The 24,404-nt window shown below is 39.0% G+C and overlaps 1 protein-coding gene across 2 annotated transcripts; it reads left to right on the top strand.

Moving 5' to 3' along the window:
- jakmip2 (janus kinase and microtubule interacting protein 2) lies at nucleotides 1–23,985 on the top strand. 2 transcript variants are annotated; one of them, XM_010785590.1, is made up of 22 exons: nucleotides 1–125; nucleotides 8,787–9,034; nucleotides 9,779–10,033; nucleotides 10,949–11,191; nucleotides 11,909–12,118; nucleotides 14,702–14,800; nucleotides 14,963–15,109; nucleotides 16,146–16,286; nucleotides 16,731–16,787; nucleotides 17,268–17,390; nucleotides 17,577–17,705; nucleotides 19,287–19,370; nucleotides 19,781–19,843; nucleotides 20,105–20,203; nucleotides 21,621–21,722; nucleotides 21,959–22,012; nucleotides 22,106–22,171; nucleotides 22,269–22,337; nucleotides 22,601–22,678; nucleotides 22,990–23,040; nucleotides 23,533–23,685; nucleotides 23,863–23,985. In XM_010785590.1, exons 2-22 carry the CDS (start codon nucleotides 8,906–8,908, stop codon nucleotides 23,968–23,970), a joined length of 2,460 nt encoding a protein of 819 aa, XP_010783892.1. In that variant the 5' UTR covers nucleotides 1–125; nucleotides 8,787–8,905; the 3' UTR covers nucleotides 23,971–23,985. The 2 variants fall into 2 exon arrangements, with proteins under 2 accessions (XP_010783892.1, XP_010783893.1); XM_010785591.1 differs by lacking the exons at nucleotides 1–125; nucleotides 8,787–9,034 and adding an exon at nucleotides 9,589–9,690.
- Nucleotides 23,986–24,404: the final 419 nt, after the last annotated feature.

Raw genomic sequence — 24,404 nt, 5'->3', positions numbered from 1 at the left:
CTGCTTCATTGTGGGGCTGCTGCTGATGCTGAGACCTTAGCGATTTTTTCCCCCTAAAAACAAAATGCCATGGACACGGTTTCACGCAGATTAGGACTCCTCACATGATGAAAATCGATTGCGAGGTAAGGTATGGAAAGCTGTCTGTAAATACTGCCGTTGTTGGGTTTAAAACCGTCGGAACTGGGAGCTACTGGGACTAGCAGGCCTGTTGGATCGAGTCAGGTTGATCATCTCAGCAGCGGTGTAAATAGTATACGTTATTTTAATTTCACGCAGCCAAAAATGGACCACAGTGCACCAATAAATACCAGAATCGGGTAAAAAATATAAATGTCTTATTCGTGCATGCAGCTTCGGCTCAGCCTGCATGTCGGAAGTGGCATAGCTTGGCCTACACTAAGCAAACCCTCGAAGATGACGAGGATGGAGCTTGTGTGGGATTTTCACCGCCATGTAGGGCCATCTAGCATACACACGACGGATGCCTTATCTCTGTTTGTGTGTGTAGCCCATTTCCGCGGCCGTTAGTCTTCTGGTAACCGTACTTGTTGTGCACTAAAGCCCCCAGCTGATGGGAATTTTGCCTCAGGTTAAGCCAGATGCGCATTGGCTCTTATGGTTTGCATGATGTGCATTTCTCTGCTTGACAGGCCATCACACATTACTGGCCATGATTTGAAAGGATGCTGCAGTGATTTTGTAAGAGGATGCTATAGTCCACAGTGGGCTGGCAGGGCCTCCAGACTGAGGGACCGGGTCTGCAGCCTGCAACTGCCTGAGGGTGTCACACTGGCCTGATTTAATACACACATCACCCCTGCTGGGAATTTGCATTTGTCACACTATTTATTTTGGGTCAGCACAGATGCAGGCTGGTGACTGCCCACATGCTAATAGTTTATAGATTGACTTGCAAAAGAGGGGTCGTTCAATAGTACACATTGATGGAGCAAAATAAAGCGAGAAGATACAATAAACATAACCAGAACAAAGTTAGATGAATCTCTTATTAAAGGGTCGTAATGTTTGGTACGGAAATGAACCTTACGGACAGGAAGTATGATTCATATGTGGCGATGATCTCTCTGCCATTTGGTCAGAGCTGTCGTAGTAACTTTGCCCTAATAATGTGCACCCACACTGGCTTTAGATTTTGGAATTTGACATTCAACTTCAAGTGGTTCTCTGTGATGCTCAGGGCCAGACGAGGAATTTCTTTATTCCTGAAAATGAATATATTCACATAATGTAACTGCTCATCTTCCATCCGTGGATAATCGCATCCATGTCAAGATGTTACATGACAGACATTTGCTCTTTCCTGCTCTTTTTCCTGCATGAGTACAGCTCTGTTCGTACTTGGTGTTGATATGTTGACCTCATGCAGTCAAACATAATCCAAAAACAAGCAGATGTCTGCTGCTTTGATACTTTGAACCAACGTATGTCACTACCGGAATCCAGACACATTACACTTGAGTTGCTCATTGACAATGTCCATAAACACAAATGGTGTCAAATAGAACATCCCAGTTGTTCTTTGAGGTCAAAACAATATAAAGCTTGTGGTTATACAAAGTATATTCAACTTTCATACCATTTATTGTGACCTATCAAGCACATGTATGTAGACTATTTTTCGGAAATAGGAGAGCTCTGTTCATGTACTGTATGCGATTTTGACTTCAGTAACATGGATTAGATTAGAGAACATTTTTGGTTGAACTAAGAAGCAGACAAACATTATCCAGAAACGAACAGGAAAGTGATGATTGAGTCCAGCTGTGTGTCACTTTGTCAGACTCCTGTCTAAATCGTTTTACATTTACATTGGAGCATTGGCACTTTGGCCTCTCGACCTGAATATTTTAGATTTCTGCCCCACTTGCAAATAATCAATAGTATGCTCCTTCTTTACTATCCTAAACCCAAATGTTAACTGCATTATGTATTGTCCTTTATCAAATACTGTAAGATTGAAGTATCTATCTAACCATCATCTATTGATGTTGTCTGTCAGAGTTTTTAATTTTAATGTAATAAATGAAATGCATCAATACCAACCCTCACCCAAGGCTAATTATGGCTTGTACAATAGCATGAGTGGGTAGTGGATGACAGATGGTAGGTCCTGATTTAAAATACATTTGGTTTTATAAAAACTACACAACCCAACAGCCTTTGTTTATGATCAGAACAGAGGACATCCACTTATGTACAGTCTAATAAGTTAAACATGTTTTTCTACATTTCAATACCCTACTATTAATGAAAATTGATACTTGGTGGAATACAGAAGCCAGCTCTTTAATTGTTTTAATGAAATGTGTAAATGGAATATTAGTGAGCAAGCCAAACCTAACAAAAATGATATGATGTTATGTTAGCATTGTAGCAGACCAACTTTTCATGAACAATTTAAATCTTTAAAAAAGAATTCATTTTTTAATTTTTTAAAACCCAACAAAAAAGTCTTAATGGCTTTTACCCTAAGACCCCAGAGGGCCATTAGACTTTAGCTGACAGTCAACAGCAGCAGCGTTTGAATTTCTGTGATCCATTCCTGGTACTCTGTGTCTGGAAAATCCAGTGCCTACCCCCAAAATTGACGTCTGAGGAGTCAAAAGTGGGTCATGGTGCCAGTGTGCTGCATGAGAGAGAGAATTATCATTCAACTCTGCAGCTCCTTCGTGCTTTTCCATTTCTTTTCAGTAGCTAATGGATTTGATTTTACAGACTGGAATTACACTTTATGTATCAGTCTCACTGCACTTATCAACCTCCTTTTAAGCAGCAGCAGGCATTTGTTTTCAGTTAGAAGTTCTAATGTACCACCCTGCTCAGCACCAAATGGCAGACAGAGTGTTTCTGACTAGCTGGCAAGGAAGGTCAAATATTTAAACAGCTAAAGACACAAATATTTCTTTATTATGTTAATGGCGAATCAAACAAAGCAATGAATATTTGACTTGCATTTTTCAGTTGGCCATAATTTAAAGCAATAAAGAGTATTCGGCAAAAATAGGTTTACACAAATACACAATGTGTATGTTGTGTGCCATCCTGCCATCTTACTATATGCACCAATTGTATCAACTTTCAATCTTTTCAATTAATTCTCATAATGTTGGATTTAATTAATGTATTATTTTGCACGTTTCCTTTTAGGGTAATTTGAGTTATACTTCAATAAATGACATTTTGCTGCATTATTGAGTTGACTTACACTCTGTTTCTCAGAAAAATATTATAACCAGCTTTAGCAAGATTCAGCTTTTTAAAACCTTTCTGGCATGGCGCTAGCAATTTATTTGACTCGTGTCCATATTTATTGGTCTTCAGTTCTGTCAGATGGTGTCATTCCTTGTGGGATAAGCTAGTACTGCACTCTTTAGCTGCTGGGTGTTTAGACATCTACAGGGCGTGTTGTGTAAGGGAACACAAATCTTCTTTTTTATATAGTTTGTCATTTCGTGATGTTCACAGATTATGTTAGTTTTGGAAAGGTGCTGTATATGGTGATGGTTTTCTATCAAATACTGTATGTTGAGTACTGTAATGCCAGTCTGTTTCCCATAATGAAATCAGTGCAATCAACAGTTCACAATAACACATTTATAAATAGAAATGCAAATCAAAATTGGTTAGACAGTTGAGGCAACATCCGGTGCATGACCCTGTATTTCCCATGATGCCTGTCTGCGGCTCTGTTATGCTCATTTGACCAGCCAGCGGATTATTTCTCTGTGTAGTCTGAAAATGAAATATGACAGTAATCAGATTGGCTCACAGCAGAATCATATTTAGTCTTCCCCTTCGGGACAAACCACGCTGCTGTGGATGGTTTGTAGGTTAATACTGTCTTAGTGTTCATGCTGAGTTGTGATTGGCTTCACATGGTGGTGGTGTATTAATGGCTAGTCCAAGGTGGTTGAAGATGAATCAGTGAATCAAAACTTTTACACCATACTCTTAAAACAATTTGCTGTAAATATTGTTGCATGATCAGCAGAATGAAAATACAATACATACAACAAAATATAATAATTTAGGAAAACGGAAACAAAATTGTAAGGATAAATATCAACAAAAGAGATTTTAAACATCCTGGCAACCTAAATGTTTTTCTATAAAGCATAGCTAAATGAATAATCAACCATTAAGAAACAATTAGTTATATCTTTAATTCGCCTTACATTATTAGGAAGTGGCACCAAAAGTCTGGGCTTCTTCAAAAACAACTACAATATTAATTGAAGTTACTACGAAAAAGAAACAGATCTGTTCAATGGCGACTGTTTGCCTATGCCGGTTATTATTATCCTTTATGCAAATGTGAACATAATTTCTGCGGAATAGGGAGAATAATTAATGTTGAAGTCTTTGAGTCAGATGGTTTAATGCGGACAAACTGTACCTGTTATGTTATTTCAAAAGTTAATTAAAACTATTTTCTAGGCTAAATCATATTACATTTGAATCCCAAACTATAATCCTATACTGTAAAGTATATGATTTTAGAGCGATACACTTTCAAAAACTGACCTTTTAATTAATAAACAGTAGGCTAAATTACTAATTAAATAATTTGGAAAAGTATACGAAATGCTTGGAAAAAATAATTGGTATTATAGCTATACTGTGCCCAAATGTTACGCCTACGTTTGAAAAATAAACATTCAAGGTATAAGAAAGACAACACCGTAGGTGAAGTTAACCTGAAGCTTTATTTGGTTATTTATGTCATTAGTGTTATCCTGTCACATTGCCAAAGTGTTTGAACTTTCTTAACATTGTAAATCATTTCAAATGTTAAGAATACATATTATACCAACAAACAAATGAGCAACTGATATCAACAAGCACACACTATATTCATCAGGTCTGTAAATACTTCAAACAAATGTCATGAACCCTGATAAATTACTGTTTTTACAGCATTAAAGCTTCAAAGTCATTGAGATACTGTACGACATTCCGAAAGCCTTCAAGCAGCACTCATAGCATCACTGTCTATAATGTGAATCAAATCAATTGAAATACACTTAAGCTTAATGCATCTCATAATGTGCAACGTGTGGTGTGCAACTGCCATATCCACAGTCTTAAAGTCTTTATCTTAAGAAGTATAGCATATAAAGATAATATTTTAACTATGGAACTTTATTGTAGGGAAAATATGACACATTTAGGCAGTTCACATAGTAAGGATACGCTCAGTAAGCTAGGTGTTTAGGAAGAACCGGGAAATCGTGCTATTTCTATAGCTGGGTGGAATTTATAGAGTACGTGTTGATCACAAGATGAATTCCTTTGAAATAAATCTAAATTCAAACACTTTTTCCACAATAATTACTCAAAAAGTAAATGACACAGTCCTGTCTAGGAACCCTCTTCTTTTGACTATAGTAACATATCACTTCCTTTCTTGGAAATGATTAGTAAACAATGGTGGATTCAAAATAAAATGATACCATGACATCTTATTTAGTCTAACTATTGGTAAGTTGTGCAGTGTTTGTTCTCTAAATTGATAGCAGATCACAAAGGGAGTCACATCTTATAAGTCAGAGTTTCTTAATGATAATATACGCTAAATTGTACCCTACTGTAGGTATGGTAAAGCTGCAGTTACAGGAATAGTTTGTTTTGCCCTTTGGTAATTAATCAATAATACAGTCACACTGTGCCCAACCTCCTTATTGTAGCCAACCAGTAAGCACAGCGTTTGTGGTTCGATCCGTGACACTGATAGCAAATGAAAGTGCCTCTGCATGTATCTGTGCCAAGTGCCATTGATTGCTTCTATGTTATTTATGTGCTGGACACACACTGCTCTTTAAAAATAACATTACAAAATAAGCACTGAGGACAAATTGAAGCACTCTGTAGTCTAAACCTCGCCAAAAAGATCTAGAGTGACCTCCGTCTGTAGTCACACTCACTGCTGAATCTCCTTTAATGTTTAGGTTGTAAATACAGCAGCAATCTTCCGGTTGTCTAGTGAATGAGCGTCTAGGTATTTGTACAAATATTGTAAATATACAACACTGTACAATCACACGTCTACCGTTTTCTAGACTAGACACGGCATACAATGTTAATCTTTAATTTCTTAACATCTGTGTAAGACAGTTTAACTTATTCTTAGTTTGCACAGCTTAGTAATAAATGGTGCTCAGGAACTATTTGTATACACAGCTTGTTTCATGACGTACACATGCAGCGTGACACGTTGTCAGAAACTGCAGCAGGTTGAGATGGGACCGATGCTGACTCTCTGTTGGAAGGTTTTATAACCCACTTCCACTCCCAGATAATTCATTTGGAACAGTGCTCAATGTTGAGGACCGTCCATGCGAAATTTGCAAACGGAGTAGAAGTGGGTAAGAAAAGGGTGAAGAGGCCGGATTGGAATTGGGTTTATGTGTAGGTCGGGGAGAGCTATGCTAAAAAGGCACCTACCTTTGAAGCATGTAAACGGCTCTTCCCTTGTGGGCCATGCCATAATGGCTCAAATACTGTATACAGTGAGAGATATTACAACTCCTTAAGTATCAGCAGCAAGTTGAAGCTATGCACACTCCAACACTGTGGAAATGCAGGCTGATTTTTAAATGATGAGAGGCAATCTATGGATAATTGCAAGTGGTTCCCATACGAAGAACCTCCTTCCCATGACAACCAAAATGGTAACGGTCTAATACATTGTTTAAGGGTTTTATCCCCGAATCCTTAATTGTCAATCACAGTAGGTCCTTGGCTTTCAGCTGACCGCAAGCAGTGCAGGTAGAAAAGGCAAATACTAGGGAATGAAGGATTACCTCTAATTACATACCCAGACAACCATTTGTTTAAAAAAACATTCTCTTGGTATGTCACACATTCTGACCAAGTCCAAATGTTTAAAGTGTTTGGTTTGTTTATTCTTAGCTACGGTATGAACAAGGCATTGCAACATAGCAGAGTAGATTATTTGGTTCTTAACATTACCCTAATGGCCCTTCTTTAACTTTAAGCTAATTTATCCAAGGATTTTACATTTGCCTTTGGATGTTTTCTCATACACAATTTGGTCTGCTACTATGTTTATAAGTGTTATTAGAAGTGCTAATCAAAGTTTATGTGTTATCTTTGTGTGTCTCTCCGAGATAATTCTTGCATACGGAAAATACATTTATCAGAATAAGACACATTCATACACTATTGACCTCATCTTTGTGGTGCCATGTAATGGCAGGATGTTGTGATATTGCTTAATGCTGTTGGAGAGAATTTATTTGAGGTCGCTTTTTAATATGCATTTGTAATAATTTCTTGAAATTAAAGACGCCATGCTACTGTATAACAGATTCATAGAAACCGAATGATTTGACAATAATTTATAGAATTTAATCTAGGAAACTAGGTGATGCTGTTTGTGCCAACCTTTCCCTTAATTACCGTTCAGCTGAGCATTTTGAGCCTAAGGTGTTTTTTTGGGCTGTCAGTCGATTAAAATATTTAATTGCGATTAATCGCATGATGTCCATAGTTAATCGCGATTAATCGCAAATTAATCGCACATTTTTTATCTGTTCTAAATAATTAATCGCACATTTTTTATCTGTTCTAAATGTACCTTAGAGGAATATTTTTCAAGTTTTTAATACTCTTATCAACATATGAGTGGACAAATATGCTTTATGCAAATGTTTGTTTATTATCATTGGAACATTGACAAATATTCTCCTGAATATTTTCAACACAACAACCTGGAACCTCTCTCTCTCTCTCTTACAGTCTCTCCCAACCCTGTGTACTTCTTTGCACTGAGCCAGTTGCTCAAACAGACAAGCCTGTTTACAGTTGTCGGCAAAATGCCGCTCCTCTGTCTTCTTCTTCAGTCAAAGCATGAGACGTTCCCACTGTGGGTCAAAATAATGCGCTGTGATGTGCAGTCGACACATTGGATGCGATCCATACTCCACAATGTTAAGCTGTAGCCACCCATTTAGCTATCGCTGTTAAAAGCTTGCTGCTCATAGAAGTGTCCAGGCATCTCCCCGACAAACTTTCAAGCGTGGTCTGCCACAAGCGAGCGGCAGGAGGCTGTCAGCATCAGCTGTGGGCTTGGCTTGCTGTTTAAAACACCTTTTTTTGTATCCATATCTCTCGCTAGAATCTCCCACCATTCAACTAACAACAACAACAACGTCAAGCCTTTGGGCTCTGAAACTACGGGGCGGGCCGAAGACAAATACACATGCGTTAATCGCACGTTAAAATAATTAGTGGCTTTAAAAAAATTAAATTGACAGCCTTAGTTTTTTTGTTTATACATTGACGAGGTTTCCTTCGTCTGATCGAATCTTGTGATCCCCTGACATTCATTTTCCCCACAGGATAAATTCTTATTACGTTGGTGATCCCTTCAAAAAAATGTGCATTGTACTTATATAACAGATCTAAGAGGGAGATTGTATTTTGTATTACATGCATTTTTCTTCCTCACAAAAACTTGCACCTACAATACCCAAAATGCAACTAGTCTGCCAACAGTTCAGTCAGAGGTTTGGATGGCCAATGTTGCCTTAAATTGCTGGCCTTTAGCAGAAATTAGAAGCATGCTAAGTAGGTGATCATATTGAATATTATACCATCTAAAAACCTAACAGAAAACATCAAAATACTATCAATTTGAGCATGTTTGCATGCTGTTATCCGCATATAGCTCAAAGCAACACTGTGCCAAGTAAATCTGTCTCATTCTGTCTCTCCTTGTGTCTCCTCCAACCCCCAAGCCTTTTTTTCTCATAGGAGAATGAGGAAGAGGAGGAACTGGAAACCATTGGAGCGCCTTGGAAAGTTTCTGTGAAGTCTCAATGAAAGCTTTAGAAGAGCCCCTCTAGTATTTGACTCAATGGCCAAGAAAGGGCGTACGAAGAGCGAGAAGCCTGAAGCGCTCATCTCTGCCCTACAGGCAGCCAATGAAGACCTCAGGTCCAAGCTGACTGACATTCAGATAGAACTACACCAAGAAAAATGCAAGGTACTGTTAATCATCTAAATACATACATTTCCTCTGAATGTTTCAACGATTGTAGATTTGAAACCTTAACTTTTTTTTGAATGCCAGACAATAACTTCAGGTCCAAAAAAAGCTAAGATTTAGGTTTAAGGTAAAGTAAATGTTGTGACTGGCATGCCTATGTCTCGACATCCTGCATGTATGGTACTGCATGCATGTTATGTTGAGTTAATGCACAGCCTCTCTATATAACATGCTTGAAATGTAATGTCCCTCTTTAGCCCTTTACAGTAGGCAGATCAGGTTGAATAAGGTTTAAATATTGACGTTATACAAAATGGTAATTTTGTACTCGATGTACTGTGTTTTGCATGTAGAAAACTAGTAACACATAAATGAGGACAAGTGGATGATTTTCCTTAAGTTAGAACAAGACACTCTTACATTTGGTACATTGACCCCATCTTAACAATCATTATGTTGTCCTTAAGAATAAGAAAGAAGAAGACGATATACTTTATTCATTCCTTACAGGGACATTTCAGGAGGACAAAGTGCAGGAGGAACATCCCTCCTCTTCATGATTTATGGCCTTTTTCCCCTTTGTTTATATATTAAGCTGAATAAAAATATTGCTGAGGGCGGTCAAAATGCACAACTCATCAAGTCCACAACGGGTAAATCACAGAGCGTGATTTCTACTTGGAGTACAATAAAACAGAAACCTAATTCCTCTCTTCTCTTCCTCTGTTGCTCCTCTCAAAGGTAAGCAAACTAGAGCGCGACAAGCTCCAGGAGGTGAAGCGGGTGCGGGAGCAGGAGCAGCACCGGCACACTGCCATGATGACGGAGCAGCGGGCCAAGTGGCACGAAGAGAAGTTAAAAGAGCTCCAGGCTCTCAGGGAAAACCTGACACGGCAACATGAGCTGGAGCTGGCCCGCCACGCCAAAATCAAAGACCAGGAGAACCAGAGGCTCAAAGCGGCTCTGAACGCCATGCGCGATGGCAGCGGAGAGAAGGTGAGACTAAGAAAAGGGAGTGAAGATAGTGATTGATTTTGCCGTTGTGAAACATATGTGGGTCTAAACCAGAGGTGGGAAGCAGTGAAGTACAAATACTTTGTTACTGTACTTAGCTAAATGTTACTTTACTCCACTACTTATTTTTCTGACGACTTTTAACTTTTACTTCTTACATTTTGAACACAAATACCTGTACTTTCTCCTTCTTACATTTTCAAAACAGGTTTGTTACTTTAGTTTTAATCTGTGTTTGGTGGCGTGACCATAATTATTTAGAGTCATTGCGTGCCTATTGATTTGAACACGATCCGTGTATCCATCATTTCCTGGTCTTCTCTAAAGAAGAGGGACCAATGGAAACGTTGTCATTTTGCCGTTGTTCANTATATCTATTGCTTAAGAAGCGTCTTGCTGCCTATTGATGTGAACACGATCCGGTATCCATCAATTTCCTGGTCTTCCCTTAAAGAAGAGGGAGCCAATGAAACGTTGTCATATCTTGCCGTTGTTCAGCATCGACACAGTCATTAGCTAACAATGACATTATTGTTCTATTAATATAAAGGGTGGTCAGTTACTCTTAAAACAGTTGGTAGTTATGGGTACTTTTACTTAAGTACATTTCAAAGTCTATACTTCTTTACTTTTACTTGAGTAAAGAAGTTTAGTCAGTACTTCTACTTTTACCAGAGTATTTTTAAAAGCGTGTTTCTGTACTTCTACTTGAGTAAAGGATGTGTGTACTTTTGCCATCTCTGGGCTAAACCCAAGAAAGATGGGATTGGCTCAGGATAACCAGCCTCCCTTCTGAAGAACAGTTCCGCTATAAATAAATAACCATTACTCATATTTCCTTTCTGTGGAAATCCCCGTACATGGAAACCTTTCTTTTTGCCCCCCTACTTCTTCCAGGTGCGGACAGCCCTGACTATGGAAGCCAAGGAGGATGCTCGCCGCTTCTTCGACGTGGAGAGGGTGAAGCTCCTGCAGGAGATATTGGAGCTGAAGTCTCTGAAGAAGCAGACGGACGAGGCTCTCAGCAACATGATCCAGTCCGACAAGATGAAGGCTGGCGACCTGCGGGTGGAGCACCAGCAGCACCAGGAGCAGATCTCTAAGATCAAGTGGGACTCTGAGAAGGACATCCGCAGACTGGTAGGCACTGTCACCGTGACCAAATGATTAAATACTGAACCGATATGTGTCCATTGGCCAAAATATGAATTAGGACCATTGTGCTTGTTGAATATTCATGCAGGGATTGAGCATAGTGTAGTAGATTTTATTTTCAGCTTCATTTCTATTTCATGTGTACTGAGGTATAATCTTAAAGCTTGTCTATTTTCATTCAGTCAGTATTATTTATTTATTATTTAAATGTATTCTGCAAATCATTTTCTAGTAAATCCTAAAATCACAAATGTACGAGAAAGCAATTTGATACATATTATGTAATATTTATTTATTTGGAAGGACATTGATTACTTTTGGATTAAATTCATCACACCACAGTCTCTGTATATTGTGCCTGTAGTGTCTACCTACTAGTCATACATACTGCTGTCCTAATATGGTGTTGCAAAACATTTTGAATAATGTTTAATTTGCTTATTTTGTCTCACTTTAAGTAGAAAAACTATCCTGATAATAAAAATATGTCAGCTTGTACTTACAATTACCAATAACAAGAAACTGACAACTTTACATATTTATATTCTTTTGAGTACTTTCATTGTCAACATATTCACTGTCTTTTTTAAATTTTTAAATGATAACATTTAGCTATAGCAGCGTAACACCGGAAATAAGAAACACTGTTCAACAGAACCAAGTTACGTCAGTACTTAATTATGTCCTTCTTCCTCACTATAGGTGGATGAAATCAAATCTAAAGATCGCTGCATCTTTGCTTTGGAGAAGGAACTGGATTCAACGGCGGGTTTCTTGCAGAAGCTGCAGCTCCAGAAGGAAGCTCTGGACGACCAGCTGTTCCTGGTGAAGGAAGCTGAGTGCGGCCTGGGAAGCCCCAAAAGAGAGATTCCCGGCAGAGCTGGAGACGGAGCTGAGCACTGTGGTAGCCCAGTAAGTAGAGAGGAAGAGCAGGGAGAAGTTCCATGCTCCACGTAATCATATCAAATATTTAGATAATACTTTTAATTTGAGAGAGAACTGGAAGCCTTCCTACTTCTTAAACCCTATTCTTTCCCCTTTGTTTTAGCTCTTGAATATCAATTTGTAGCTAAGTTGCAATGTGCCGTGGTTTTGTAACAAATTATTTGAGCATGCATGACATTTTGTGTAACTCCATTTGACAAAGAAATGCTATAAGCTCAATCTTGGGCTCAAACTGAAAGCTCTGTGCCCTTTAAAGGGGCCCTATTATGCTTTTTGGGGTTTACGCTTTCCTTTAGTGTGCTATACAGGTTTTTGTGCATGTAAATGGTCTGCAAAGGCTAAAATCCCAGTTCATGCCAGAGGGAGTTTCTCTCACAAACAATGCCGTAACACAGTGACATCACTATTGAACACTTGCGCTTCTATTGGTTAGTGCTCCAACACATTGGACGTGATAGGCTAAGGGGCATAACATCTCCAGGCGGTTGACCAATCATAATAAACTGGGCTCTGGTTTCAGACAAAGGCTAAAAAGAGGTGCTGCAGCACAGCAATATGGGGAAAAAATTGCGCTTTTTGAATATTGAAGCATGGAAGCATGTCACAGTAAAGCACAAAATACAAATATGAAACCTGAAAATGAGCATAATAGGGCGCCTTTAAAAGTGATATTGTTGCCAATTGGACCCGAAAGAGATATATATTATAATCCGACATTTTTGCTATTAGGGATTTTGACATTAGAAAAGATGCTTTGACATCAGGATGTGGCTGCGTCCTTTCTTAGCTTAGGTCATACAGTAAAGTCAGACAGTTATGATGATATAAGTGCTCAGAAGATGCAAGTTAAGAGAGCAGTGCTCACATGATAGAGTGGAAAGGTTCACGTACAGACTGAGTGGCGCACAGGATTAGTTTTGATCACCCTCAAATTTGCCAGAAGCATGAGATACGTGAGCAGCGTTTAATCAATGATTTGTCGAAGTCCCATGATCAGCTCAGTATCAAAATAATGTTTCAGTCAATTGCCACATTGAAAGCGTGTCAACTCATGACTGTTAGTGTGAACATTCATCTAGAATAGAATAGAATAGAATAGTTTAATGTCATTTATACATGTACAATGAGATAAATGCTTCTCCCTTTCAAAGGTGCCATCAAAACAAAAACAAAACATCACAACATAAGACAACAAAATACACGCAGCATACATACTTAGGAATAAGGGATAAAGAATAAAGTGCAGTAATTATTTCCAGGACTATAAAAATAAAATCTGTAATGTAATAAATAATAATAATAATAGTGTGTATTTATAATAATAATAGTAATGATATATATGTATATGTACAGATTCACATTGATTCACATGTCAGGTGTTAAGAGCAATGATCGCTCTTGGGAAAAAACTGTCTTTGAGTCTGTTTGTTTTGGATGTGATACACCTGTAGCGCCTGCCGGAGGGCAGCAGGTTGACCAGGTGAAAGCCGGGGTGTGAGCTGTCCTTGATAATGTTTTTGGCTCTACTGAGGCAGCGGGAGGTGTAAATGTCCATCAGGGAGGGGAGAGGGCAGCTAATAATCCTCTGTGCTGCTTTTACGACTCTCTGGAGCCTCATCCTGTCGGCCTCAGTGCAGCTGGCGTACCACACTGTGATGCAGTATGTCAGTAGGCTCTCGATGGTAGAGCGGTAGAAGGTCACCAGCAGCTTAGTGGCCAAGTTGTTCTTCCTGAGCACCCTCAGGAAGTGCAGATGCTGCTGGGCCTTCTTGATGACAGCTGTGGTGTTGTCCTTCCAGGAAAGGTTGTTGGTGATGAGGACGCCAAGGAACTTGAAGGTGTGGACCCTCTCCACACACTCGCCGTTAATGTCGAGGGGAGCGAGGTCGGTAGTATTCCTCCTGAAGTCTACGATGATTTCTTTGGTTTGTGTGGGGTTCAGTGCCAGGTTGTTCACTGAACACCACGCTGAGAGCTTCAGTACCTCACTCCTGTAGGCCGACTCGTCTCCTCCTGAGATGAGCCCCACCACAGTGGTGTCGTCAGCAAACTTGACGATGATGTTCTCTGGGTGGGCTGGACTGCAGTCGTGGGTGTAGAGCGAGTACAGGAGAGGGCTCAGCACACAGCCCTGAGGAGAGCCGGTGCTGAGATTGCGGGTGGAGGAGTGATGGGGGCCAAGTCTCACACGCTGGGGGCGGTTAGTGAGGAAATCTTTGATCCAGAAACAGGTGGGTGGGGGAAAGCCTAGGTTTGACAGTTTGCAAACTAGAATGTCCGGGATGATTGTGTTGAACGCTGAGCTGTAGTCAATAAAGAGCAATCTGACATAGCTCCCACGATGCTCCAGGTGGCTCAGTGCAGAGTGGAGAGCTATGGCTATGGCGTCTTCAGTGGATCTATTTGCTCTGTAGGCAAACTGGTGTGGGTCGAGGGTGGGGGGAAGGCATCTGATTTCGATTTAATATTCATGAGATTTAAGCAATTAAAAGTTTACAGATATGGCAATTTTCCAGATAAGTAAAATAATAAATGGTTTGTTTGTTTCAGGACTTAAGGAGAAACCAAAGGCGTCTTGCTGATCTCAACTCGACAGTACGCAAATTAGAGGACCGCAACTCACTGCTGGTGGATGAGAGGAATGAGCTGGTATGACCAGATGATTCACTTAAAGAATATGAACCTTATGCATTCTCTTTCTTCCCTCGTTTATCTTCATATTTCTGCATTTCCTTCAAATCTCCAAGCTTTTACCTTTCACATGTCAGTCCAGATTTACTGTATATTCATAAGCCCCTTTCTCACCACCAGCTGAAGCGAGTTCGAGAGTCAGAGAAACAGTCCAAGCCACTGCTGGAGAGGAACAAGCTGATGAGTAAGAGGAACGATGATTTGACTCTGACAATCCAGAAGCTAGAGGACAAACACAAGATCCTGTCCAGGGAGAACAATGAGATGGTCAGCACAAAGTAACATCTGCATCACATATAGGGATGGGTATCGTTAAGGTTTTAACGGTACTACTACTTTTATCGATACCGCTTATCGATCCGGTCTTTTAACGGCACTTTTATCGGTTCTTTTGGAGAAAAAAACGAGGTAAACTAACTAAACAAATTGTGAACAAAACTAACATTGCTTTTTATTTAAATGAAATACATATTTCACATTAAAAGAAACAACAATGTTTTAACAAATCGTATATCTGATGACAGAACTGTAAACAGAATAGCTGAAACTTTAACAAAATAAATAACTCAGTTACCTCTAATCACTAACCCATGTTTGTATCATTGAGTTAACTCCGTGCGTTGCTGCTAGCATACATAACACCTGACGTGCTCATGGATGGGGCTACAGAGCTACTAGAAAGACAGTCGAACCCGGTGCATTCCTCCGTCTGGATGTGGAGCACTTTTGCTAAATGTTTAGACAAATTGCTCGTGTTACCGCCCTGACATGCTAAACTCTTTTCGCACTTTTGGTAACGAGCATTGTCCACATCGAGACGGGTAAAGTTTAACCACACCTCCGAGCGCGTTCTCTCCGCCATCTCCTCCATGTTTGTCTGTTGCTGCATGTAGCAGATGCGTGTGTGTAAACTGCCCCGCCCCCTCGCACACAGACGGGAGAGAGAGATCTCTCGTCTGGATTGGAAAGATCGAAAATACTAAAAATAATCATAGACGCATTTTGCAGTCTTTTTGCATATTACAAACGGAGTTGGCGACACTAAAACTGCAATATTATTTTGTTTGTTTGTTTGTGTAGCAATAATACATATGACATATATTTTTACATGTCTCCAGTACCGATAAAAAGACCGATAACGTCGGAGCTTAACGGTACCACGGTCTTTAATAATTCAGCCCCGGGGCCGTTTAATACGGTACCCATCCCTAATCACATATGTATGTATAAGTATTTGGTTTGTCAACAGGGACAGTCTGATTTAGACAGGGTTATGGTAAATATGCGTGCTGTGTGTCTGCAGAAGGAGAAGATCAGCTCCCATCCTCCACTGAAGAAGCTAAAGTCTCTGAATGACCTGGACCAAGCACACGATGACCAGGAAATAGCCTTCTTCAAGCTCCAAGTCCTGGAGCAACAAAACATAATTGATGAGCTGACAAGAGTAAGTTTACACTGATTTAATGAGGACGGCGTTTAGCAGGGTCCCACAGTATTTGTATAGTTGGCAGTTAGGGTCAAGGGGGTTAATCCTGAGCTTCTGTTGAAATGTGATGCTACTTTACCCTTATGTTTAAAAAAAACTAAAAAAGTAGAATGAATAATTCACAGTATAGTGAGACACCTTGTTTTCTTCTCGCATGTTTTGCATAAATTAATATATCTAAAAGTGTGAGAATCTAAGATTTCTGTGTCATCAATAATTCAAATAATTACTTGTAAGGAGGTTTCTGCATAAAATCCATGTTTTATTCAGCAGAAATGAACAGATTCTGGAGTATATTGAGTCATTGGTGTCATTGAGTTGGTTTTCTTCGTATTTATTTTGAAAGAGAAGAGAGAAAAACTCTTCTTACAGTGCTGTTTTATCCTGTTTCTTTTTTCCCAGGACCGGGAAAAACTACTAAGAAAGAAAAGGCATAAAAGAAGTTCAAGGCCAATAAAGGTAGAACCATTTGTCGTTTCTTGCTTTTAATCTTAAAATGTAATTAGTTTGGTTAAAACTTTCGTGAAAGAGTATTTTTTGGAAGCAGAATGAATGTTATCATCACTTAAGGAGCATTTCAGTAATGATTATTTGTGGTATAAGCGTATATTATTTGTCCGGCTTTTTAATTGTCAATCTCATGTCTCGGCTCTACATGTATTAAAGTGAGTCTTGTATAACATGTAGGACCTATGTGTATGAGTCATGTATTAACAGTTACACAAAACTCAAAATGTAAACTTCTTCCTCTGACACTTAAGTAAACCCTGCATTGATATGTTTTGATTCAGTAAGGGATAGTCCCATAGGGGTGTTGTTGAATTCAGTTGAATACCACATTGAAAAAGGAAAAGAAAAAGACTTCTGGGATACCCAAGAGTGAGGACTTTGGTCCGAGATGGTTTAGATCTGTAAATATTTCAACTTCCTTCTCTGCAGAGGCACATCGTAGTAGACACCTTCTTCGGGTATGATGAAGAGTCGATGGACTCAGAGACGTCCTCAGTGGCTTCCTTCAGGATGGACAGAACTCCTGCGACTCCCGATGAAGACCTGGAGGAGGTGAGATTTAGCCTAATGTTTGCCAAGTCACCAAGATAAAACTTACTTAAGTGACTTAATACTCAAAATCCTGAATTTACTCCGATATCATTCACGATCACGTCCATTCAGACACATTCGAATAGGCATATGCTGTATCCAAATTCGCTTATAGACTTTGACCTCTTGCCTGGTGTGTCACAAAAGGGTCTCGCCAATGAGGAGTCGGAGCTGCGTTTCCGTCAGCTCACCAGAGAGTATCAGGCCTTACAGCGAGCCTACGCCCTGCTGCAGGAACAGAAAGGAGGCATTCTGGATGCTGAGATGGAAGCCAAGGTAAAACACAGTCAGAAAATCACTGTTTTTCACTCCCATCTACGTATGCTACTTACTTACTGTAATAATTTCCCTTTTTTTAATTCATTCTATCTAAATATCACTATTCACCCACAGGCAATGTTTTGTTTATTTGCTTATTTTTAACAAAAAGCTCTTTACACAGATTTCCTTATATAGGACAGGCATATTATCATTATGGCACAGGTGTGATTTGATTGATATTCATTTTGTGTTTCTCTAGGTAAATATTTTTAATTGTTTTGTGGTTGAGAAATGGTTCTTAGTGTTCTTCACCACCAGCTGAAACTGAGGGAATCGCCACAAATAGTGTTGCTAACAGTTTGAAACTGTAAACATACCATTGTTGTATGATCAATTCCTCTCAGTTTAGCAATCTAGTGAAAGGAAAAAACTCTTGTGTTTCGGGGTAGGTTGGTGATAAAGTTGAGGAATGCAAGGATTCTTTGGAGATTAAGACGTAGAGAAGTAGTACACTTTTTGGGTGGTGGAGATGCCGTAAGTAGTATAGGATCCCCTGATGGAGTCCAGAACATTTAGCAGGGTTGCATACATTTCACACTGAACTGGAATGTGATTGGCTCACAGAGAAAATATTGGTTTAATTAGAAGTGAATGGCCACAGTCAGCTGAATAAGTTGTAGGATAGAAAGAGAGAGACAGAATCAATGAGAATCATAAAAGGCTTCTTAAATTATTTTGCTTTGCTTTATTTTTCTCATGGCTTCTAAAAGACTGTGGGAGTTTCACACCATTTTAATATATTTACTGGCCAACATACCTTACTGTGGGTTAGTAGTATAAGTTGTGCAGTGGCACATACTGTAGCCTTTTTATTGAGTACTGAAGCCTGTAAGCCTGTTGTACATTTGTGACTGCACATTTACATAAAACAGCACAATACAAAGCTAAGCCCGTTTTGGTTCTTCCTGTAACAGAGTGCTGAGAGGGTAGAGGAGTTAATGATTTATCTGATGTGAAGGAGAGAAGTGGCGATGTAGTTCAGTAATAAGTGGTATTTGCCACAAAAAATAACAAAGAAATACCACAAGAGCTTCCCGTTTACTTTACGGAGACTTAACAGAGACAATGCACAGCCCAAACACAATAAGGCTGCTTATACAAAGGTCAGGTAATGGCCCCCACTTTACTAAGCATCCTCTTAGGCTTTCTAACAATGCATCTGATGTTATCTGCACGTACCAAATTGACTGGGCCCTGCATCACCAATCTGTCGATCGAGAATAGATTTCATTCATATTGCGCCTTTCAAGAAACCCAATGCCGCTTTACATAAGGTAAATCCTTAGAGGGTGTCTCGTAATATTAATTCAAATGTGAATGCAATAAATCTTCTTAAAGGCTATCTTCATTGATATGAGGGAAGAAAAGGAATATGTTGTCATGTGGTAATGGTTCTTTTAAAAATAATTATATAAGTGTGTGTCTGGTTTTGATGAGCATTATAATAATAAATAAATAATCCCTTTCCTGCATGGACCCACACTTGAGAAACAGTGATTTTGTTACTAATGAAAGTCTGTTTTGCTGATGTTTCAGGCTCAGGAGCAGATCCAGGCAGAGGTTCTCAGGTATAAAGCCAAAATAGAGGACTTGGAGAAGGAACTGAACCTAAAGGGACAGGTAGGAGACACAAGCACACACATGGATACCTGTGGATCATTGTGTTGATGTACGGTGAAGGAAAAATAAATCCTGAAAACAGATATTTGAAGGCAGCTTACTGTGTGCACACATGCATGCAAGGTCTGTGTGATGTTTACTCCCTGCTACAATACCACACCGAAGGCTGTAATAACAATGTCGTTTTTTAAATTGATGCATAGCAAATGGTATAAGATATATATTGCTAATGCTTTATTTTATTTCAAGAAGTCTTATGTATATCTCTTTAAGAGACAAATATACAGCAACATATATTGAATCAAATATAACGAATACAAATTTAGTTAATAAAGTTAGTTATTTAATGATATTTCGACTGTCTTTAAATAGCTTTGATGTAATGCATCAAGTGTTTCTGTCCTCTACAGGACTCCAAATGGGTGGAGGAGAAGCAGCTCTTCTTACGAAGGAATCAGGAGCTATATGACAAGGTTGGACTTCAATCTAGTTTTCCTGATAAATACACATCTTTAATGTTTCTCAGTGTTTGTGATTGTGTGAATTGCAGTTTAAAAGGTATCTGATATGTCAAAGGAGTATTTTATGTTGGGGCAATAGTCATTTTTGTCTTGTGTGCAAAGCACTATTATTCTTCAATACCATTATAAATGCCTGAAATATTACGATTTATAGTTTAGAGATGTGGACAACTGCCGTTTCCTGTCTGGTAATTCTACCTTTATGGTGTCCAGCTGGAAAAGGTGGATTCAGAGAGCAGCCGGGCGCAGCAGGAACTACAAGACTCCAGAGATCAGAACGAACTGTTGGAGTTTAGGATACTGGAGCTAGAGGTGAGTCACCTGTCATGAATAACGTTGCAATCTTTTATTTCAATCATGGTTAAAATAGTGACACCATATTCACTGGTGGTAACAGAAACTGTGGTTTAATACTGTACAGTAGGTATATACGGGGACAGCAAAACAAACCATTTTATTAAAGGAATCCGTAAGGAGGAGTTCAGCTATTTATCTATCATATCACTATAGCTTCCCCTTCCATTATTCCCTGTAATATCTCAAACTCATCCAATGACAAAAACGGCCCAAAATCCATTGTTGTCTCGTTTTGTTGGCACATTTTTAAATAAACGATGGCGCTCAGTGTCACATTGCATTTACTGTGACTACTTCATAAAAGAAAACTTATTTGGCCTTTTAATGTCAAGCTGCAGTATTAAAACAAAGGTTTGGTTTGCATTGTTATTGTTATTGTTTTCGGGGTGCATTGCCACAGACAGTCAGAAGTTCCTTCTCAATGAGGCTTCAGGAAAACACATTTGAAGAAATATGGAAAAAGTGGAGAATTTACATATCCCAAAGACATATATACACTGATTGAATGTACTGTATATATATAGATGTGTATGTATGGTCACATGTATGTGTATTGAATGTATATATGTATGTTGATATGTATGCATATGTACATGTGTAGACATTTGCTATTTCCAACAACTCCTTTGTACTTTTTCGTTTTTATTTTATTTTGACTAATTTTGTTTGCTATTTCATTTGTCACTTTCGGGTCTCTAAAAATATATGATTTAAAAAACTGTACTTGTATTATAATGTGACCCCAGATATAAAGAATAAAAAAAAAAAAAAAAAGAAGTTCCTAATCCTACACATATTAATTTTGCAATACTTCTATCAATGATCCATTGGCTCAATCACAATTGTTTTACCATGCTTGGCGACATAGTGACTAACTCACTAATTTGTACATAAATACGTAAAAAAGGACTACAAAAAGTAGCTATGTTAATATCCTATCAAGTTAGACACTCATGTAGCCAGACGACCCAACAGTCTATCAGTGTGTGGTTTTTGTGTTACATTATGTGCTGCAGTGCAGATACCGGCGAGAGCTTTTGAGGGCCTCATCTGCCACCTAGTGAGCAGAGAGGGGAAGAGCTCAGTACAGTGTGAGAATACGCTGATCACACCTTAACAGTAATTAAAGGCTTTCTCCATAAGGTGTTTGTCTAATGCTTCTAAAGATGGAAGCAGGGGTAGCAATTTTACTTGAATAAGTTACATTTTCATGACTAAACAAGGCCAATTTCCCCACCTGCGGTTCTGAAACTTTAATATCAGTACCGAAAAATGGAAACAAGGATTGATTCAGGGACTTTAGTTCAGCTCTGAATGACCACATTGATTTGGATCTATTTGAAAAATGCTGTCTGTTCTGCTGTTTTCATAGGAGCGTGAGAGGAAGTCCCCTCCATTCAACCACCTGAGGATGCATCCCTTCTCTGAGGGAGTCAGCGCTCTGCAGATCTACTGTATGAAGGAGGGGGTCAAGGTACAAAGGAGAAGGACTCCTCTGCATTATCTATATTAACTGATTACAAAGTATGAGAGCAAGAGAGCCCATGAATGTTATGGCTGTACAAACCACAAGCTGTTTGGTGCCATATTTGTAACCCTATAAACATCAATAGAAATGTTTTGTGGAAAGAAGTTTGGATTAAAAGTCTAAATTAATGGTTAATGCCTTTTTTGTGTATAATTCTGATCTTTATTCTGTTTTCATTACAGGACGTGTGCATACCAGATCTCATCAAACTTCTTGATATCCTGGGAGACAACGGGGTAATCATTATGTAATTTAACTTTTCATAATGTATGACACTATATACTTTAGGTAGATTATTAACAGAATTCTTAATTTCTCCTGTTTTGTAGAATTTAAGAAATGAGGAGCAAGTGGCCATTATTCAGGCTAGCACTGTTTTGTCACTAGCAGAAAAGGTACGTTTGGAAACTATATTATGGTTCTATTAAATAATGAAAAAATAAATCACAGAATAGTTGTGCTAACTCATTTTTGCCGTTTGTTGCCCTCTAGTGGATTCAACAGATTGAGGGGACGGAGGCATCGCTGCACCAGAAGATGATGGACCTGGAGATAGAGATGGTCGGTTCAAACAACCCAGAACAATTTAATAATTTATTTAATATGACTTTTCCTTTCATATACATGTTTTCTTACTTGCAATGGATCATAGCAGCTTTAGTTCAGTGTGATATGAAGGTGGTTATCCTCCATAACGCCTCATACACAGCACACATGGAGGATTGGTTTATATAAAGTCACGGTACAAATGAGTTGCAAAAAGGAAACAAATAATACTTTGATGCCCCCCTAACACTGTGTCTGATTTACTTTCTACTGCACAGGAGATGTTCTGTAAACAGAAGGGATATCTAGAAGAGGAGCTGGACTACAGAAAGCAGGCCCTGGACCAGGCCTACATGGTACGTGTGGGTTTGAGTGTGATGTATCACTTTGTGGGGCCCAATGTTTAGTCACTGGGACTCATTTATTATATGGGGACGAATATTCAGGCCCCTTAATGTACTTAATTTACTTAAATGTTTGTTCCTGGTGTAAGAGTTATGGTTAGATTCATGAAAAGTATAGGTGAAGGATTTAGGGTTATGTATACAGTAAATGTGGTTAACAGTAGGACTGCAGGTAATATACATTAGGTAGGTTAATACAAAGTTTAATTCTTGCATCTTTGACATCAAAAGTAACAAACACCTTGTTTTTCTTTTCCCGACAGCAAATCCAGGAGTTGGAAGCAACGTTATACAACGCCCTGCAGCAGGACAAGGTGCTTCATGTCTCAATTTGCAGCTGAATTGAAATGAAAACTACTCTACATATTTTAAATAATCAGTATATATCTGGAAACCTCTTGTTAACCTGAAGTAATGCTGACATTCAGGTCTTTTAATATACTCAATTATGTGATGTTTGTCGAATGAAGACATCAGTCTTAATGTCAAGAATGGTGTCGCAACACTATAGATTTTCTTATAGCACACATTCTGACATCTGCGCTATCTACGGTACGTCCTCATGATCGACGTACAACGTTACTGCAAAGGGATACATTTGTGACTATGGAGACTTTGCAATTAGCAACACACGTCAAGAAAAAATGGGTTTCCTACAGTTTTGAGATTACTTTTACGTCTTAGCTACTGCCGACACAAGAAGTGTTCGAGAAAGAACAGCTGGACCAAAGTGTTGAGAAGTGTCTTTAAGAAATACAAATCCATTATGGTATCCACTGTGCCTGATGCCCATTTTGCTCCTGCAGGTGATAAAGTACGGCGAGCCTCTGGACGAGCTTCAGAAGGACGAGCTGCGGACAGCGGTGGAGAAGCTGAGGAGGCAGATGCTGAGGAAAAGTCGAGAGTACGACTGCCAGATCCTCCAGGAGAGGATGGAGCTGCTGCACCAGGCACACCAGGTCTGTAGACGTCTGTGTGATGGAGAGGGATTTGTGTGTGATGATAACGCTGTGTGGAAATAGCTTTGTACATTTTATTTGTTTGTGGGAAATCTCTCTTGGCTAGAGATAATTGAGCCTTCCCTTTTCCCCTTGAAGAAACACATTCCTTACAGTTTTCTCTCTGAATATTTGCAGAGAATTCGTGACCTTGAAGACAAGACGGAAATCCAGAGGAGGCAGATTAAAGACCTGGAGGAAAAGGTAACATATGTTTCATTTTCACACGCAAAAATTAGACTTTGATGCAAACAAAGAAGTACTTCTAAGTGCAATAGCTTAAATATCTCTGCTCTCAAGCCTGTGAAATCAATTAAAAATTACGCCTTGAGTGTATTCATTTTTTCACATTGTTCGTAGTGAAAACAATCCTTTTAACACTAGAACCGCCAACGGGTAAATTTTACCCGCAGCTGTTTTTTGATTGTATGTAACCTTTTTTCCATAACATATTAAAGTCTCCTAGTCCGTGACTTTTCCTGAAAGTGTGTTATATAGCACCCTCTGTTGTTAAAAATTGTCAATATGAAGTCAGATTGAAAAAAATCGCCAAATAAATTGCCATTTATACCCATATCCGCCAGCGGGTAATATTTACCTCATATAAAATGCAGCGTAAACATGACGTGTTGCTATAGCAACGCATTTTGTCTACTGCGGTTCCTTATAGATAGAGAGAG

The sequence above is a fragment of the Notothenia coriiceps genome, unplaced genomic scaffold (assembly GCF_000735185.1).
Source record: "Notothenia coriiceps isolate Sejong01 unplaced genomic scaffold, NC01 NC01_scaffold00028020, whole genome shotgun sequence".
NCBI lineage: Eukaryota > Metazoa > Chordata > Actinopteri > Perciformes > Nototheniidae > Notothenia > Notothenia coriiceps.
Note: the sequence above shows the minus strand (reverse complement) of the source record. Positions and strands in the feature narration are given on the sequence as shown.

Excerpts from the sequence above, each read along its gene's own strand:
- jakmip2 (XM_010785590.1), top strand. The coding sequence starts at position 8,906 with ATGGCCAAGAAAGGGCGTACGAAGAGCGAGAAGCCTGAAGCGCTCATC. Across the intron at positions 22,172-22,268 it reads TTTTGTCACTAGCAGAAAAG|TGGATTCAACAGATTGAGGG; the intron begins GTACGTTTGGAA and ends GTTGCCCTCTAG. Across the intron at positions 23,041-23,532 it reads ACGCCCTGCAGCAGGACAAG|GTGATAAAGTACGGCGAGCC; the intron begins GTGCTTCATGTC and ends TTGCTCCTGCAG.